Raw genomic sequence first — 16,410 nt, 5'->3', positions numbered from 1 at the left:
GCATCTTCTCATCCAATTCTTGCGACCAGTTCCCCGCCCGCAACCACCCGGAGCTGTGCGTCGCAAAGGAACCTCATGTCAGGAATTTTTTGAGGGAAGCCGAGTAAACTTATCGAGTCCCATCTTGGCGTTCGTCCACCGAAGGGTTGCATTCGGAACCGCTGTCGTAGCGCAACTCGAGGTTGCCACCATCCAGCCCGGGTCCAAATCTGGTCCACCAGCCCGTGCCCGGTGGTTAAGGGTGCAATTGATTTTCGCTTCGACCTGCACTTGTTTCGGTGATCCCATTGATGTTGTCTTTATATTGCCCAGTGCGAACAACTACGCCAGGTTACGTACCAGCGAGCTACGTGGGTGCACAATACGAGGATGGTTTCTAGAAGATCCCTGCAAGCGATGAGATTACCCTGCTACCTGACACGCCAAGTCTGGCACCGAACAACTAGTCGCAGGTCCTCAACATCTCGACAACGTGTGCATTGGCACCCATCAGTATGGGTAAGTTCTCGGTGAAGCAAGACTTTTGTAGGGCCTGTTGATTATAGATTAGGTCGTTGCAGGAGATAGAGGTCGTTGCAGGAGATAGAGCAACTTGTCGACGGTTTATTATATTCAACATCAAATTCGATAAATCTGCCGTTGCTTGTGTGCTACGCCGTGAACGAGCATTAAAAAAAAGGCCCATTGCCAACCTGACACATAGTACGATTTCCCAGCTTTCCATCGGAAATATCCCATGCATAAGCCTGTCTCTCAACGCTTCAGCTACCACAGTTGGACGTAGGCGAGGAACCTCCTCCACTTGCTCATTTTGTAGTACTCATCAAGCTGGTTGATCTCTTCCACACTCAATATTCTCCGGCCAGTGACGCAGTCCACAAGCTTGGGATCGCGCCACGGGGTTCGGAAGATCAGCTTATATGCGATAGTAAATCCAGCAATAATCAGGACCCCGATCATGTACTGGAAAAAGTTGTAGGCCGTAAAGCCTCCGCCGGACTGCACAAAAAACATCAGCGGTGACTTCATTGCGGTTCAAACCATACCACTTACAACAGGATTGATACCAGCAGCAATGCAGCAGCCGAGCAAGAGAAGGGATATCAGCATGAGCCAACCTGGGGCCAGAGGCCAGGCCGATGATCTCCAAGCGTAAAGCTCTTGGAAAAGAGGATCATTCTGGGCCGTCAAAGCGCAGTGAAATCGCCAATTGGTAAAGGCGATGATGATCCAATTGGAAAAGTACGAGGCGCTGATGATGGATATCAGCCAATTCAACGCCTCAGAACCGCCAGCTGTGAAACCACATTGATGCTGGCCGTGTTTTGGAGAGCTCCGCCATCGCCGGCATCTTTCACAGTCATCTTGTCGTCCATATTTTTGGGGTCAACGGTGGTGGTTGTTGACATGTCGTCCACAGTGGAGGCTGATAATGCAGGACAAAGAAAAGGCAATACTTCTGCGCGAGACCTACAAACTTGGACTTAATATATCTCAGCGTAGGGTAGATCAAATCTGAGCAGAAGTCCCTAGGATATGGACCGGTCATCCCTTAAAAGCTGCGCCAGCCCTGGTGTGCCCTGAGTAGCGACCGCAGCCTAAGCATCGTGATACGAAGGTCCTAAAAGCAAAATTTTATGTAACCAGACTATGACATCCACCAAGCTACTCAGGACTGAAAGGTCAACTTTTTCCGCTGGGGAAAGGGCGAGGCCAGGCACCAAGGCCATCCATCTTACGAGTACAGAATAGCTGTAGGATGGTAGCATAGATGGCCGAGTTGGTGAGCTTCGACGCCGGGCACTGATCCGAGTTGCTACCCCGCTACCTCGAGCATGAAGCCGACAATCACCCTGATGCAATCTGGCTACGAGTTCCTTTTATCTGGCCAGGCTCTCTGCAAGCCGGAAACCCGTACCGGCATCTACCTCTTACGCAGGCGCCACTCAACACAATGGAGCCTACCCAAAGTCACAGTCAGAGCAGTGCTAGAAAGCGTGCTCCTAAAGCGTGAGTTGGTTCGGGCCCACAGACCGAGGGATGCTGACAATGGCTATGCGAAGGTGCCGCCGACAGAAGATCAGATGCACAGGATCATGAAGATGCGAATCATGTACCAGGAGAAACATGACATGTCACTTCGATAATCATGCCGAAAAATTTCTTGTGACCAGAGGGTAAGTCCAAAGCCATCCGTTGGCTAATCCGTGCCAAAGGATTCCAGGTATATCAGCGAACTCCAAAAGAGAATTTTGTCGCTTGAGCAAGGCAGACAGGCTCCCGCTTCACCTTCGGCGGCTGGTGACGAGCAAGCAGATTCCGACCGGGAGTCAGATATTGGTAAGGAAGTCAAGTTTCGCATCTGACCGCTTCTGGGATTGTAAAGAAATTAGTGACGACGACGAGCTCGCCAACAACACCACGGACGACACCCTCGGTGGGGTAGATGAAAATCTACTCCAGCAGCAACCAGAGAGGCCAGCTCCTGCAGCACCACCAAAACCGCCCGAGGAAGAACAATCCAGAAGCTCCTCCGAGACGTCCCTTATGAACCCCCTTGCGCTTGGCTTTACAAGCTATTTCTCCGACACCAGCGGCAGGCCGAGTAAGTTTTCATGCCATTGACAGAACAGCAAAGAACTGACGTCCAACTCTCAGTCTATCTGGGGACATCGTCCAATTGGTCATTCGGCAGAAGAGTTCTTGCAATGGTACATGAAAAAGTCCTACGAGCGCCTCTTCCTCCAGAGAATCTGCTGTTCGAGGGCAAGTCCTACGACCTGGGTTGGGATGGAACACGACATCTGCGCACGGCGGCACTGTCTGAAGTTCCAGCACTACCCTCCGCTGACTTTGCAGTGTACATCATCAATGCGGTCAAGTTCCACTGTTGCCAGCTCTTTCACCTGTTCGAGGAAGAAGGGTTCATGCAACAATTTTCACAGTTTCAGGAGAACCCCCCGCAGGTGATGCGCTCTCCGGACCTGTGGTGCATCCGCTATCTCCTCATCCTCGCCTTTGGGAAGGCGTTCGTCGGCCAAGGCAGCAAAGGTCGCAGGCCCCTAGGAGCCTAATTCTTCCTGCATGCCATGAAACTTCTACCAGACTTTGCTTTTTACAACGCGGACCCGGTTGAATCCATCCAAGTCCTGTGTTGTGCTGCCCTATACCTGCAGTGCCTTGACTTTCGAGGAGCCGCGTATCGTGTTGTATGTCTGACCAACCACTAACTTACATACCCGCCATTCAATCCCAGATTGGACTCGCTCTCCGCATGGCCCTGGAGAATGGCATGCATACGGAGATGCGCAGCAAACAAGTAGGCGAAGCCCTGAGTCAAAGGTGTCGCAAAGTGTGGTGGACAGTATGCATCTTGGATCGCCAGATGTCCTCACTTATGGGAGTGCCCATGGCCATTGCAGATGAGTCCATAAGTGCGGAGCTACCCACCTTTGCTGGCCAACCCCAAAGGTCAACAGCAATGGACGTCCAGATCAAACTATCCAGGGTCCTGGCCCAAATCCTCAATAGTAAGGCATCAGCAACAATGCCCTACCTCAACTGCAGTGCTAATGGGCTGCAGCTGTTTATGGCGCGGAAGGTCGATTGGACAAACAATTCCTCACCACCGCAAAAGAGGCTCTGAAAATGGTTGCACGTGTCACTGATCAATTGGACAATTCCTTCAGCATTCTGGCCGAGGGCCTAAACCCAAGCATCTCAAGGCTCTCTGCTTATTTACACCTCTCATATCACCAGGTACGCCACATAAGATGAGGGCCCGTCGAGTGTCTCTGCATTTCTGACAAGTTTTCAGTGTATCGTACTCACAACCAGACCGTTGCTTTAGAGTTTTCTTCAAGGTCGGATAGGACAGTCTGACTTGGGTATGATCGAATCGATCCGGTCAAAGAGTGTCCGGATCTTACTGCAAATGTGCACTGAATCGGCCCAACAAATGCTCACCATTCTCTCGGCCTTACAAGACCACGGGCTCCTTGGTAGGTCCTCCAGCCACGATCTAGTGTCGACGAGCACAAGATGTCAGCTAACGACTCGCCATAGAAAGCTTTCTCCCATTTGACCTCGATGGCACGTTTAACTCATCAATCGCGCCAATGACGGCTCAATCTGTTGATTCTTCTTTGGTCAAGGATCACTCGCCATGGACCCAACGCGCACTCACTGTTTTGGACGAGATGATCTCAAGAGGCAATCTAGTTGCTAAATTGATCAAGACGGAGCTAGAACGGTTGCAGGACATTCTCAACAGTTTGCCAACGAAAGCCGTGGTTCATGCGGGTAATGTCACTCGTTCCTCTCATGTTCGCGGGCACGATGGGCAACAATCACGCCCTCTTGGTACTAGAGCAGCTTCACCTGCACTGCTTCCTCCGCCATCTTACCTGGACTCTACGCAGGCAATGCAGAATGAGTTTCCCCTGGAAGAACTTAATTGGCATGATGGTTTTACCGCGGAAGAGCTCGTGAATTTCGCAGACTCAATGGACCTCGAGGCTCTGGACTGGCTCTCTGCAGAGGGAGGGCAGTAGATATTTTCGTCTTCGCAAGCCATATAAAATCAATGTGCCGATGTACACATTGCTGATAGCGCAATGTTGGTCAAATTTTGCACAGCTTAGTCCCTTGTTCCAGTCAATGTCAGATTTTACCATTGCAACATTGGTCTTTATGCTACAGTGGATATTTTGACACGCAATACATAAGATGGTAATACTCGGAAAGATACTGCAACCCGGAAGCTCCCACATACCCTTTGCTGTCGTACAATAGCCCGGAACCGTGCAAATCTCGGCCAGAGCCCTCGGGAAGGTTGCCGACCACTTTGTTTGCTGCCATAGCAGCACCTAGTGGCCTGGGTTTCCCTCCATAAAGGGGCGAAACCATGCATACACCAGCCATCACGGCGTGAAAGTTCACAGGTACAAGGCTGTCACTTCCAACCACGTCGGTCAACAAACAGGCTCCCCCAAGATGCACCCTTCCAAGAAACATACTCACAACGTTCCTCGCCCTGGCTGCTATGTTCCTGCAGTAACCTTCTTCGACTCCGATACAGACAGACTCGATTTGGATGCGCAAGCAAAGTACTATTCATATCTGGCGTCTACAGGTCTCACCGGACTTGTCATCCTGGAAACCAATGGCGAGACGTTCCTTTTGTCTCGTGAAGAGCGGACGGCATTACTCGAACTTGCGCGCAAATCGGTCCCTACGAACTATCCGATAATCGCTGGAGTGAGCGGCCATTCTACTTCACAGGTGATTGAGTTCATCGCCGATGCGTGTCCAGCCGGTGCCGATTACGCCCTGGTACTGCCTTGTGCATATTTCGGCAAACAGACCACGCCAGCTGTCGTTCGTAGATTCTATCTACCAGCTCTGGAATGAAGGCAGACGTGAAGAAGCTCTTGCTCTACAGAAGCAGGTGGCCTTGGCCGAATCACCCACAAAGACCGGCATCGCGATCACCAAGTACGCGGCTGTTACCTTTACTGCTCCAAAGGCCGGAATTCCCAATGCAGCTTCGCTCTTGAAACCCCGACATCCATATGAAGCGCCACTCGAGGCCGCCAAAGAATCAATCTGGACAGCCATGGAAGGATTAGACAAGGAGGAACAGCGTATATTGGCTCCGACTCAAACTCGCCCTTAGATTGATGGTACTTTGTAATGGGAATGATGAACGAATAACCAAGTTTACTGTATAGTAGTTGTCTATCAATTCTTCTCGGACATGGTTTGGGAGTATCGCACAGCATGTCTGAGGGTGTCAGAGATTCCAGCTCGCACCTGACTCCGTTCAAGTTGCAGTAGCGCGTTAACCGTGATGCTTCGTGGAACTGCCATTGCTACTTTCAAAGACTCGATAGTTTCCTGTCCTCGGAGAAGTGAGGACGAGCTGCGCAGACATTGTGCCGCAACCGCCAGCGCCACTTGACGTGGTATTCCTTCCGCAAGACTTGCGTCGACAATCGCATCGGCCGCCACCACAGTCAAAGAATGGCATGTAGCGCTAAGGGCAGTCACACTGTCGATAAGATTCTCTGGCACGAGCTGCGAGTTACCAACCTGCTCAAAGAGCCACTCAACAACATCCTGGTCAGATGATGACAGGCCAGTGTCGGCAATCAAAGTTACAGACTCATTGATTTTTGCCCCAATGCTGGGGATCACACATTTGATGGAATTGTGCCGCTGAAAGGGTAGATTGCCTCTCGAATTTGCTGAGCGGAGACGCCGGCTAGGAGGGAGACGATCAGTTTTCCTTGTAAGGCTTCCAGCAATGCTTTGTGGCTCGAGATTGCGGTGAGTTGGTATGGTTGGAAGCCTAGCATCACCACTTCAGAGTCGACTACGGCCTTAACATTGTCGCTCGTGATCGTTTGAACATGATCGTGGTTAGACGCAAAGGTTTGCCGTAGTCTATCGAGTGAGGCATCGGAGGAAGCAGTGACTGAGAAGCGCAAATCATGCGACGTGCCGGTTACGCTTTTGATGATGCCCGACAACAGAGCCGTTCCAAGGAATCCTGGCATGCGATTCAGCACCCATTGAAGGATTGTGGAGGCAGAATCAGTACTTACCACAGCCAACGATGGCGATGCGAAGCTTTCGATCAGTAGCTGAGAGAGTAGACATTGTGATGTCTGACCACGAAGAGCTGAATTTGCAATCTTTGAGATTATCTGTGCTGTGGAACTTGGGACGTCAACTACATCAACATGATAAAGGCTTGTCGTCGGGTCAATACCCGATTGAGGCGGATCCATAGTGGATCGTCAAAACGGACTTCGGCGCCGTTATGGAGCGGGCCTTGTCTCACGCCAAAGACACCTGAACTGACGGTTATCTACCGCTTAGAGTACTTCAGCTCTAAGTACCGAAGGGGAGGGTAGATCAGTGCCGCCAAACTGGCGGCGACTGGCATACCAAGGTCGGCGCCGTCCATCCTGGCAATCGGGCCTGTAAAGTAGACTTGGTCCATTTCGCCAAAACGTTAGCACCACCATTCCCACATGACAGAAAACAGAAACTGGAGATACTCACATCGACAGCACCGCACCGACCCAGCCGATAATGAATGCAGTCAAGCCGGCAATCCCGACTGGCAGCTTCGAGGGATCATTCCAATCTTCACACTTATACCCTTTGTTGCGGCGGAAAATGAATTCCTCCTCCGCGACCAAGGCCACCCACATGAGGGCCCAGTAGCCCATGAGGGCCAAGAAATCCGTGAAAACGCTGTAGAATTCATTGCGGCCAGCGCATGCGCATACTGTGTACACAAGCGTCGCAAAGACGGTCCACACGATCCGCGGCAGCGCGAGGCACCAAGAGCCTAAAGCTGGAAGGCCAGCGCTGCAGAATAAGTGCCAGGGATGTTATTGTTAATGAGGCCGAGCCCGACGATGACAGCACAGAAATGCCCGAATGCCCCCAGAGGCTCGAAGCCGGCAACGACTAGTGCCCCAGCAGAGACCTCGTTTGCGGCGGCCCAGGCGGGGTCGACGGTCGCGCCTGAGGCAAGGCCAACCCCGAAAAGCATGACGAAGCAGGCCGAGAAGCCTAGGCCGATGGTAGTGCATGCAAACACCTTCCACCGGCTGGTAGATGGCGGGAAATATACAAAGTAGTCGCAGCCGGAGGGTGCCCACGCCACTGTCGACGACACGGACAAGAAAAAAAACTCAGGCGGTTCCCGGCCAAAGTAGCAGACGTGTCGTAGACCGACTGGCTGTTAGCGACGAATTTGGGCCCTACGACACCGGCGAGCACGAACAGGACACACAGTTGAGGGATGAGAGCGTGGCGCTCATCAACGAAAGAACGCAACCAGACATTCTTGCACCAAAGAAAGATTGTCTGCAACACATCTTTCAGAGTCACGATGGCCGTGGACAAAACAAAACCTATTTCCATCTTGGGGGCAGGAGCCTCGGGTTTATCAACTGCACTTCATCTTATTGAGGCAGGATACACGGATGTAACTGTGTTCGATCAAGCATTCGAGATTCCTTCGCAATATTCTGGAGCGTACGACTTGAATAAGATAATCCGGGCTGAGTATGAAGATGAGTTCTATACTGGGCTAGCCCTTGTGAGTGGTTACATCTCCGGATATCAGGGCCGCTGGCTCTTCATCGGGGGAAAGAGAATTGATTTTGTGCTCAGGAAGCAATCAACAGTTGGAAAACTCCTCTCTGGTGCTCCAACTTCCATCGGGCTGGAATTTGCATATCGATTGTCCATCATTATCTCCTTGGGTGCGTAGATCTGGTCATCATGAGCGACAAGCCGGGCAACATAGTCAGCCGATGGATTGAGGCAATGACTGGGGGTTAGGGCAGAGACGAGCGAGGTCCGGCCAGACCGTAGATGTAGGAAGTACGGATGAATGGCCGAAAGGCTGGACTTTTCGACCAAGGCACTACGGTTGTCTTTTCGACGAAACAATCCATCCGATCCGATTCCATCTCGCGGCATGCCTGACCGATGACATGGAGGCAATCAACCGACGCCAACCTTGTGATAAAGAATGCTCGACGCGGACTTTTCAAACTACGCTGCCCACGACTAGCGATATCTCAATGTAAACCCCGCACTTTCAGTGTTGTACCAGTGGGACTGACCCGTTCGCTGTCAACCTCCATGAACACCTACCACTGGAAAGGGCCGAGCGTCTTTTATCAGGTGTAACTTGGGAACAACGCTTTGACTCAATGTGTTTCCAGTTCTGTGGTGCGTACTATCCACCCTTGATAGGCGTGTAGGTGAATGCATTCGTCTCGTTCATGGCATGTCCACGGCTGGCTTGTCATCCCGATGAGGTGCACAATGCCAGGCCACCCGTGGGGTTCATAGATGTTCCTATAGGGTATATCCCACTTCCAGTCTCATGCTGTAGGCGCTGGGTGGTGAGTGAAGTTGACCGTTTTCGCGTATAGCTGTGCTCAGAGTGGAGGTCAAGTGACCCGAACGGGCACATTGTCCATCAACCCTGAACTGATCGGTCGTCAGGTTGGGACTATCGACCCTGTCGGTTCTGAACCCGGTACTCAATTTTTGTATTACTATAAGACATTCCTCACTTGGAGAGCTGCTTCATATCCCTCCCGACGCCCATGGCTTCCTCCATTACAAATACTGGCCTCAGGTTACGACCAACCACGTGTACACAACCCTGTTTCAGGAAGAAATATGGCAGGCTACAATCATCGGCGACCAACGCGAGACTCATCCACCCTCCGAAGGCTACAGGAGGTCCTGATCTCGATATCGTAAAGCCGGCCACTTTTCCGCTGGCACGACTCTCCACATCAAGCATTCTTCGAACTCTGCTATTAAGTACCTTTTTTACTACTCCTGTACTCTTCCGACCCGGATTTGCCGTATTCAACAAGATTGCAAACTCGACGTCGATATGGCTGAGCCCAGATCGAAACCCTTTGCTTCGAGCAATCGCCTTTCCGTTGGTTTATCGGCAATTCTGTGCTGGTCGGAACCCTGTGGAGATTCGCCAGCAGATGGCAGATAGTCGACGACTGGGATTCCGGCGTAGTGCTGTGTTACGGCAAAGAAGTCCAGATTGTGGCGGATCAGACTCTACTGAGCGGGGATGATGGCTCGACGAGTTCGATGAACGCCGAAATCGATCAATGGAGAAACGGGAATCTGGAGACTTTAGATATGATCGAAGAGGGAGATTGGCTGGGCATAAAGTATGTCATTGATCATTGCTACTAGGAAACGACTCACACTGTATAGATATACGGGAGCCGGCAACCACATCACCGGAGCTTTGATGCAAGGCCACCAGGCTCCTCCAAAGTTCATTGAAGCCATGGAACAGATCTGTGAGCGCGCAACCACCAGAGGATGCCGGATATGGATCGACGCAGAGCAACAGTTCTTGCAAGCGACCATAGATCAGTGGACCTTTGACTTCATGCGTCGTTTCAATCGTCCGGAACAACGCGCTCTGATATACAACACGGTCCAAGTGTACCTTAAATCATCAAGGGATAAGATCGACCACCAACTGCAACTTGCTCAAAAAGAAGGATGGCGGTCAGGGATCAAGCTCGTTCGAGGTGCATATATCAGCAACGATATCCGAGAGAGAATCCACGACACGAAAGCCGAAACAGATGCGTCGTACAATGGTATCGTCCAAGATGCCCTCAAAGGAGAATTTCCAGCATTGGCCGGTACTCAGACAGCTCAATTTGACCTGTTGTTGGCGGGTCATAACACCAAGACCATTCGTACAGCCACTCGTCTGGCGACAGAATTGGCAGCTCAGTCAAGATTGAAAGTGGTTCCCGAATTTGACAACTTCAGGGAATGGCTGATGACATCGGTTGCGAATTGCTCCAAGCGGCAGACGATGTCAAACAGCAAGATGAATCATCTCGAGAGACGGCTTTTGTTCCAAAAGTGTACAAATGTCTGACATGGGGTAGCATTCAGGAGTGTATGCAATACTTGACCCGATAGGCTCGTGGAGAATAGAGGTGCCGCTGATCGGATGAGAGGAGGCGCTGCAGAATTCAGGAAAGAGCTCTTTCGCCGTATGGGGCTTTCGAGGTAACAAGGACTGGTTATGATGTAGATGATGCAAATGTCAAAATCCTAGGCAATGCTAGGCCCTAGCATGAGAGGTAGTAATTACCATGTACACTTGGACTCGCAAGCTCCCAACGGAGAGCCTTTGCAGTCATCAATCTCTCTTACGGTTGACAGTAATGCGAAAGTTGAATCTGGGCCAGTGGCTCGGCGAATACTGGAGCCGACAGGCACTGCACGCAGAGAGTGCGTCGCAGTATCGTTCTTCCGTAACTTCCGAACATAGAAGGGTTCGAATGTAAGTAGTATCAGTGCAGTGAGCGGGGAGTGCGAGAACCTGGTCGGTGCTGTTCATCTTGTTGATGAAGCTGCTTGACAAACTGCGTATAGCTTCTTCAGAGTCAGCAGCGATGAGGGTCTGTTGCCGGCGCTGGTGCTGCCTCTGCTGTCCAACCCAACGCCAAGTGTGGACTCTCTCAAAATATGGACAGTGGAGGCGGGAGAGAAGCAAAACGCTTGACCAGACACGATCAGGGTTCGTCACCATTAAGAAAGGCCCAGGATGAGCATAGCGAGGTGCGCTATGAGTCGCTTTTCCCATCATGTCGGCCCAGAAGGATCGATGCGGACTGCTGGCCCTCGATGAAGTAGGTCGGGAGTGGCAGAGGATAGCAGGGACTCAAGGCTTCTTCCAGCTGAGTTCAGAAGGCCAACAATCGAATTCTCCCTCCAACATTGAAATGGCTTCACATGTTGTCATCTTCCTTGGGATTGTGAAGAGATGGCAAGTGCGGATCGTGTAAAGCCATATGTTGCTGATGCCTTTCTCTCCGGCAGTACAGGCACTAAACCGGAGCCCATTCCAATGGCGGCAACGTCGAACCACATTGAACGTGAACAATTTCAAAGCACATAGGCATCTTGTCAAGAAGAGACACAGCAGAACAATGTCGATGAGCACCGGCATCTTGCCAAAGCCATACATGATGGGAACAATTCGAGACCACGCAACGGCAGCAATGACGCACGACCAAACGACAGTGATGTCGGAGCATCAACGGCGGCAAAGTCCACCACACACTGACAGACACGTCGACCACCGAGTCCTCCAACATTTGGAGGGCTTGAGGCTGTAAAGCCTAGGCTTGCAACCGGCTGTACTTTCACCTAGTCTAAGCTGTGAGTGCCTTTGATCGCTAGCATGCTTCTTCAGTGTGTGTCGATGTCAAGCTCCCATCTGCTCCTAGTGTAGCTTGGTCAAACAGATCTGCAAGTGGTCTCCAGCCGTATCAGCGTGTGTCGAACAGAACCAGCGCTCGACTTCTTCCTCAATGGAGTGTCCTGGTCGAGTTGTAGCCGCTTCCAGCATGACTCTGTCAGACAGCCTTCCACGTTGTCTGCAGCCGATGTCCAGCTAGTGTCCAACGAGGCGGGCAAGCATGCTTCTTGAGCGTGTCAATGTCAGCATCCAGTCTAAGTTGGTCAAACAGCTCTGCAGCTGTCCCCAGGTGATGTCCAGAGCGTGTCCAGCGACAGGGATAAGCAATGCTCTTGCAGTGGTGTGTCCCTCCCGAATCGCAGCACGCTTACCAAGCTGACTGTGAAAGCCTTGCGAACTGTCTCCAGACCATGTCCAGCGTGTATCGAACAGGACGTGCAATCAATGCTCTCCTCGGTGGTGTCAGTGTCGGGTTCCAGCCTCCTTCCAGCTCAACTTTGGCGAACAATCCTGCAAGGTTCTCTCACTGTCTTGTCCAGAAGCCGCCCAGTTCCTTTGCTCTTGTGGAAAGACTCCATATTTCTTCTTGAAGGATGATTCAGACCGGAGGACACAAATCTTGCTCAACGAAATCATCTCTTATCAAAACATTCCTCTTGCACAACGCCTTTCGGAGGATTGTCAGGTGGTGGGAGGCCTCCGATAAGCTTTGCACGTTCGGGGGAACGTGACTCGGATTTCAACTTCGTCGACGTGGCAGGATGGCAGGAGGAGGAGTTCACCGTCGTGGTGAATAGGTATGGGGCTGTGGCTGTGACTTTGACATTGACAATGACAGTAGCATGAGTTGTGGTTGGGAGGCATCGACGGCTAGGTCCTCCGTCGAGGTGGTGGGGAGCAGCGGCAAAAGGGGCGATAGAACTTCTCATCGTCACTCGTCTTGCAACGTCAAAGTTAGAAGGGATGTACTGGTGGTGATGGTTGATAGTTATGGCCTTCTGCTAGTAGCGTGGCGATGGCTTCGTGGCGATGGTTTCAGGATGGTCTATATTGATGGGGTCGTGGGGATGTTGCAGCCGCGTTGACAATTGACGATGATGGGTATTGCTCGCCAGTCCAAGCAAAGGGCGCAGTCAGCCTTCCCGGCGGGCACTCACCTTGCAAGCACGAATGTCGGTAGGCTATTTCAGGATATTGCTGGGGCAATGACGATCGACCAGTTGATCGCTGCTGGGCAATGGACAAACGATCATCTTGCTGGAGGGAATACTGGGCGGTGTGTTGGGGATGTTCATGCGGCGTCGAGACCCGATCGTTTTGGTGCCGCTCGGCATCACAGACAAAGGACCTTCTCAGCAGGTCTTGAAAGCATGACTGTCGGTTGGCCGTTTCAGGGTGTCGGTGCGGCGCTGACCGACTATTATTTGATTGCTGCTGGGCAAATGGATAGGAAGATGCTTTCAGCATACGCTCATGTTACAGGTTGTCGGTTGGATTCAAGGATCTGGTGCAGCGGCGTCGACGATTGAGCATTCGCTTACTGGTCGGAACCGGCGAACAAGGAACTCGTCGGCATATCTCATTTTGCAAGCACGACAGTCGGACGGCTTTAGGGAGAGGTGGCAGCAGCGTCAGCCACTGAGCATTCGATTACCGCTCGGCAAAGGGATGCCTCTCGGCTGGTGTCTTGAAGATCCAGCAGCGCCGTCGGCTGCGCATTTTGGCGATAAGGCATACGCCCTTCTCAGCGCACACTCATCTTGCAAGGCAAACCTCCGGGGAGATGCTCTGGTTGTTTCTCATCATCCTTCTCTTCCGGTTGTCTTTGCCACATGGTTGTTCGGAGAATTCTACATCCTTCGCTCGACGTCATCAAGTCAAGAGGCCGGAAAGACGGCAATTCTGGAGGTCTTGGAATCGCGGCGAAGGAATCGGAGGAAAGGGGTTGATGAACATTTCGATGGACATCAGGCGCGACATATACTGCGGCGCAAGCACGTCAGGGACAGTGCTTCAGGCGAGTGCTGGTGTCATGAAGTCTGCGGTTGGGACCTGAACACGCGTAGGTGATGTGTTCAACATTGTTTGCGCTACTCTAAGGCTTGGCAGTTAGACGCGGACACACGACGTGGTGATGATATCGATTGATTATGGGCTGCTGTAAAATGATTCGGGGGGGGAAAGACCCCTCAGCTCATAGTGGGCTGCTTAGCGAAAAGTGGTGCTTAGGCAACCCGGTTTCACCTAAGGGCACATCACTCCCCACGAGCAGACAGGAATAAGAAGAGAGCACTTACGAGTAGTTTAGATAGATGTTTTGAGCCACGCCAAGTATGTCATCATCTTCGTATTTCAAGTTCTTCATGGTTGACGGTTGCCTTGGCCCCCCTTCTCGCTACTCGTTTCAAGCAATTACCTAGACGTCCTCTTCATAATCGGGTTGCATCAATTCATGCTCCATCTCTAGGTTACCTTCCGAGTCAGCCGGTCATAATATGAAAAGGCAACCACGAATTGAAAGATCCTAGACTCCAGGATACCCCTCGGTCCCCCTCCAATCGAGTGGAATTTCGCCACATTCCCCTATCGACAGGAGAATAATGCGCCCATTCTTTACCTACGTGCTTCAGCTCTTATTCGCATCATTCTTGATCCCAAGACGGGAAACACAATGCCTCGCATTGTCCTCGACTGGGACGGCACCGTCACCAAACACGACACCCTCCATATCGTCGCTAAAATTGGCTACGAGCGTAATCGACACCTGAATCTTACGTCGTGGGACCAAATAGTCCAGGCATACATCTTGGACTACACTCAGCACGAGGAATCCTATCGCCCGACGAGGCCGGAACGTAAGACCATTGCCGAGGAGAGCGCATGGCTCGCCAGTTTGACCGACGTCGAAGTAAGAAGTGTGAAAAGGGCACGAGATGCTGGTATCTTCACGCGCGTCACCGACGATGACATTCGCATGGGAGCAGAGCACGCAATACGGAGCAATAAGATCCAGCTCCGTGATGGATGGGAGGACATTTTTGCTATGGTAGGTCATCCTGGGAACGATATGGCAAATCTATCTCCCGTTTCCATTATCAGTGTAAATTGGAGCGGCACTTTCATAAGAGCATGTCTATCAGCAGCGCTTGAAGAATTTCCACCCAGGAAAGGCACAGCAGATTCCATCCAGATTTTCTCCAACCACCTCCAGCCCGACCCTTCTGGCGGCGATTCCGAAGACCCTGGCATTCGCACCAGTGCCGATAAACTCGACGCTTTCCAAAGACTACGTGACAGTGGAAGTGGTCCTATTTTCTATGTTGGTGACTCGCCCACTGATTTTGATTGCCTTGTGGCCGCCGATGTAGCATTCTGCGTGCGCGATGAGCCGATGGGCAGCGGGCAGGCCGAGCTGAATGAGAGTTTGGAGCGGGTGGGCGTTCATGTGGCAAGGCTTGACTTGGACGCGTGGGACAAATATCGAAGGGAACTCGCGGCTCAAGGAGCCGAAAAGGAAAGCAATAAGGTGGTCTGGTGGGTGAAGGACTTGGGGGAAGTTGTCAGCTTCGCCGAGAAGTATGTCGGGATTGATTTAGCTGTGTAGACAAGATCTCTACGTCCTCAGTGTTTATCCTCTCATTAGGGGGTTGAAAGGGCCGATGCAGATACGATCAGGTAAGGGTATTATGAGGATAAGCCATAAGAAATAGGACGGCGTTCAAGTCTGGAACCGAACCAGCAACCTAGCCAGTGCATAAGGGGATATGAGGAAGCAGGAAGAAGCAGAACGGAACTGGGAGGGGACCAGAGCAGAGTGAAAACGGAGCCAGATAGAGAAGAAGGGGGCTTCGAGTGATGTGATACTCACTACATAGGATCAGCCACAATGTGTGACTTAATTCTGCGACATGCCTAGCTCAGTGTATGCATCGAGGAAGGCTGGGATGATCCAACTACGAAGTAGCAGGCGGTAGCTAACTATTTTTGCTCCCACTCCTCGTTGCAAGCAGCATATATGCGCTTAAGACGTTCGAATTAGATTCAGTCTCATACGATGTGGGTCAAATCGATGTCCTCATTAGGTGCGAACAAATTGGTTTTAAGGATACACTGTAGCGCGGCAGTCTACATTTCCAGCGGATGGATCAGAGCCTCTCCTTTTAAACTGTCGACTCTATGCGCCCGTGACGCTCTGCGGTCTAACCATGGTGGTGTCCACACGCGTAGGCGCGATTCACGGCACCGGCGGGAAGATCTTGCCCCAGATTACGCACTACTAGCCTTGACGTCAAACCACCGTGGTACGGCCCGGCGACCCAGTGACGTATAGATGCATAAATACGTAACCCGGATTTTCTTCAACATGACCCAGTATGACGAGTCATCCTACAGCACTTTATCAATTACGCATCCGCAGTGACGATATCATTCTCACAGCAGTACCCAGACTCGTCAGCTGAGATGCCACCCAAGAAGCTGCAACCACGGGCGTCGCAGGAGCAGCCGCAAACACAGACGTCACAAAGAAAGCAACAACCACAGATGCCACAGCAGAAGCCGCAAACACAGACGTCACAGAGAAAGCAACAACCACAGATGCC

General features: G+C 51.7%; 10 protein-coding genes across 10 annotated transcripts; 5 read left to right on the top strand and 5 right to left on the bottom strand.

Annotated features, from left to right (window-relative positions):
* Positions 1–765: 765 nt before the first annotated feature.
* On the bottom strand, positions 766–1,351 carry PV05_02610 (uncharacterized protein; the record flags this gene model as incomplete). The annotated part of the gene is made up of 3 exons (XM_013463190.1): positions 766–999; positions 1,054–1,252; positions 1,308–1,351. The coding sequence occupies 3 exons, from the start codon at positions 1,349–1,351 to the stop codon at positions 766–768; spliced, it is 477 nt and encodes a 158-aa protein (XP_013318644.1).
* Positions 1,352–2,127: 776 nt separating this feature from the next.
* Positions 2,128–3,074, top strand: PV05_02609 (uncharacterized protein; the record flags this gene model as incomplete). Its single annotated transcript, XM_013463189.1, has 4 exons — positions 2,128–2,177; positions 2,225–2,340; positions 2,387–2,605; positions 2,659–3,074. The coding sequence occupies 4 exons, from the start codon at positions 2,128–2,130 to the stop codon at positions 3,072–3,074; spliced, it is 801 nt and encodes a 266-aa protein (XP_013318643.1).
* A 407-nt stretch (positions 3,075–3,481) lies between these two features.
* On the top strand, positions 3,482–4,553 carry PV05_02608 (uncharacterized protein; the record flags this gene model as incomplete). The annotated part of the gene is made up of 4 exons (XM_013463188.1): positions 3,482–3,530; positions 3,584–3,759; positions 3,851–4,001; positions 4,066–4,553. The coding sequence occupies 4 exons, from the start codon at positions 3,482–3,484 to the stop codon at positions 4,551–4,553; spliced, it is 864 nt and encodes a 287-aa protein (XP_013318642.1).
* A 442-nt stretch (positions 4,554–4,995) lies between these two features.
* On the top strand, positions 4,996–5,677 carry PV05_02607 (uncharacterized protein; the record flags this gene model as incomplete). Its single annotated transcript, XM_013463187.1, has 2 exons — positions 4,996–5,379; positions 5,444–5,677. The coding sequence occupies 2 exons, from the start codon at positions 4,996–4,998 to the stop codon at positions 5,675–5,677; spliced, it is 618 nt and encodes a 205-aa protein (XP_013318641.1).
* Positions 5,678–5,771: 94 nt separating this feature from the next.
* On the bottom strand, positions 5,772–7,241 carry PV05_02606 (uncharacterized protein; the record flags this gene model as incomplete). The annotated part of the gene is made up of 5 exons (XM_013463186.1): positions 5,772–6,553; positions 6,609–6,723; positions 6,776–6,858; positions 6,955–6,987; positions 7,088–7,241. The coding sequence occupies 5 exons, from the start codon at positions 7,239–7,241 to the stop codon at positions 6,195–6,197; spliced, it is 744 nt and encodes a 247-aa protein (XP_013318640.1). The 3' UTR covers positions 5,772–6,194.
* PV05_02605 (uncharacterized protein) lies at positions 6,875–7,241 on the bottom strand (the record flags this gene model as incomplete). The annotated part of the gene is made up of 2 exons (XM_013463185.1): positions 6,875–6,974; positions 7,072–7,241. The coding sequence occupies 2 exons, from the start codon at positions 7,239–7,241 to the stop codon at positions 6,875–6,877; spliced, it is 270 nt and encodes an 89-aa protein (XP_013318639.1).
* Positions 7,242–7,363: 122 nt separating this feature from the next.
* PV05_02604 (uncharacterized protein) lies at positions 7,364–7,944 on the bottom strand (the record flags this gene model as incomplete). The annotated part of the gene is made up of 2 exons (XM_013463184.1): positions 7,364–7,590; positions 7,701–7,944. 2 exons carry the CDS (start codon positions 7,942–7,944, stop codon positions 7,364–7,366), a joined length of 471 nt encoding a protein of 156 aa, XP_013318638.1.
* PV05_02603 (uncharacterized protein) lies at positions 7,913–10,477 on the top strand (the record flags this gene model as incomplete). Its single annotated transcript, XM_013463183.1, has 3 exons — positions 7,913–8,122; positions 9,460–9,743; positions 9,790–10,477. The coding sequence occupies 3 exons, from the start codon at positions 7,913–7,915 to the stop codon at positions 10,475–10,477; spliced, it is 1,182 nt and encodes a 393-aa protein (XP_013318637.1).
* On the bottom strand, positions 9,751–13,465 carry PV05_02602 (uncharacterized protein). Its single transcript, XM_013463182.1, has one exon. It carries the CDS (start codon positions 11,192–11,194, stop codon positions 10,745–10,747), a length of 450 nt encoding a protein of 149 aa, XP_013318636.1. The 5' UTR covers positions 11,195–13,465; the 3' UTR covers positions 9,751–10,744.
* A 681-nt stretch (positions 13,466–14,146) lies between these two features.
* Positions 14,147–15,671, top strand: PV05_02601 (uncharacterized protein). Its single transcript, XM_013463181.1, has one exon. The coding sequence runs from the start codon at positions 14,481–14,483 to the stop codon at positions 15,411–15,413; it is 933 nt and encodes a 310-aa protein (XP_013318635.1). The 5' UTR covers positions 14,147–14,480; the 3' UTR covers positions 15,414–15,671.
* The last annotated feature ends 739 nt before the right edge of the window (positions 15,672–16,410 follow it).

Source organism: Exophiala xenobiotica (genome assembly GCF_000835505.1).
Source record: "Exophiala xenobiotica strain CBS 118157 unplaced genomic scaffold supercont1.2, whole genome shotgun sequence".
Lineage (NCBI taxonomy): Eukaryota > Fungi > Ascomycota > Eurotiomycetes > Chaetothyriales > Herpotrichiellaceae > Exophiala > Exophiala xenobiotica.
The sequence above is the reverse complement of the archived record's forward strand: the minus strand, read 5'-3'. Positions and strand labels throughout refer to the sequence as shown.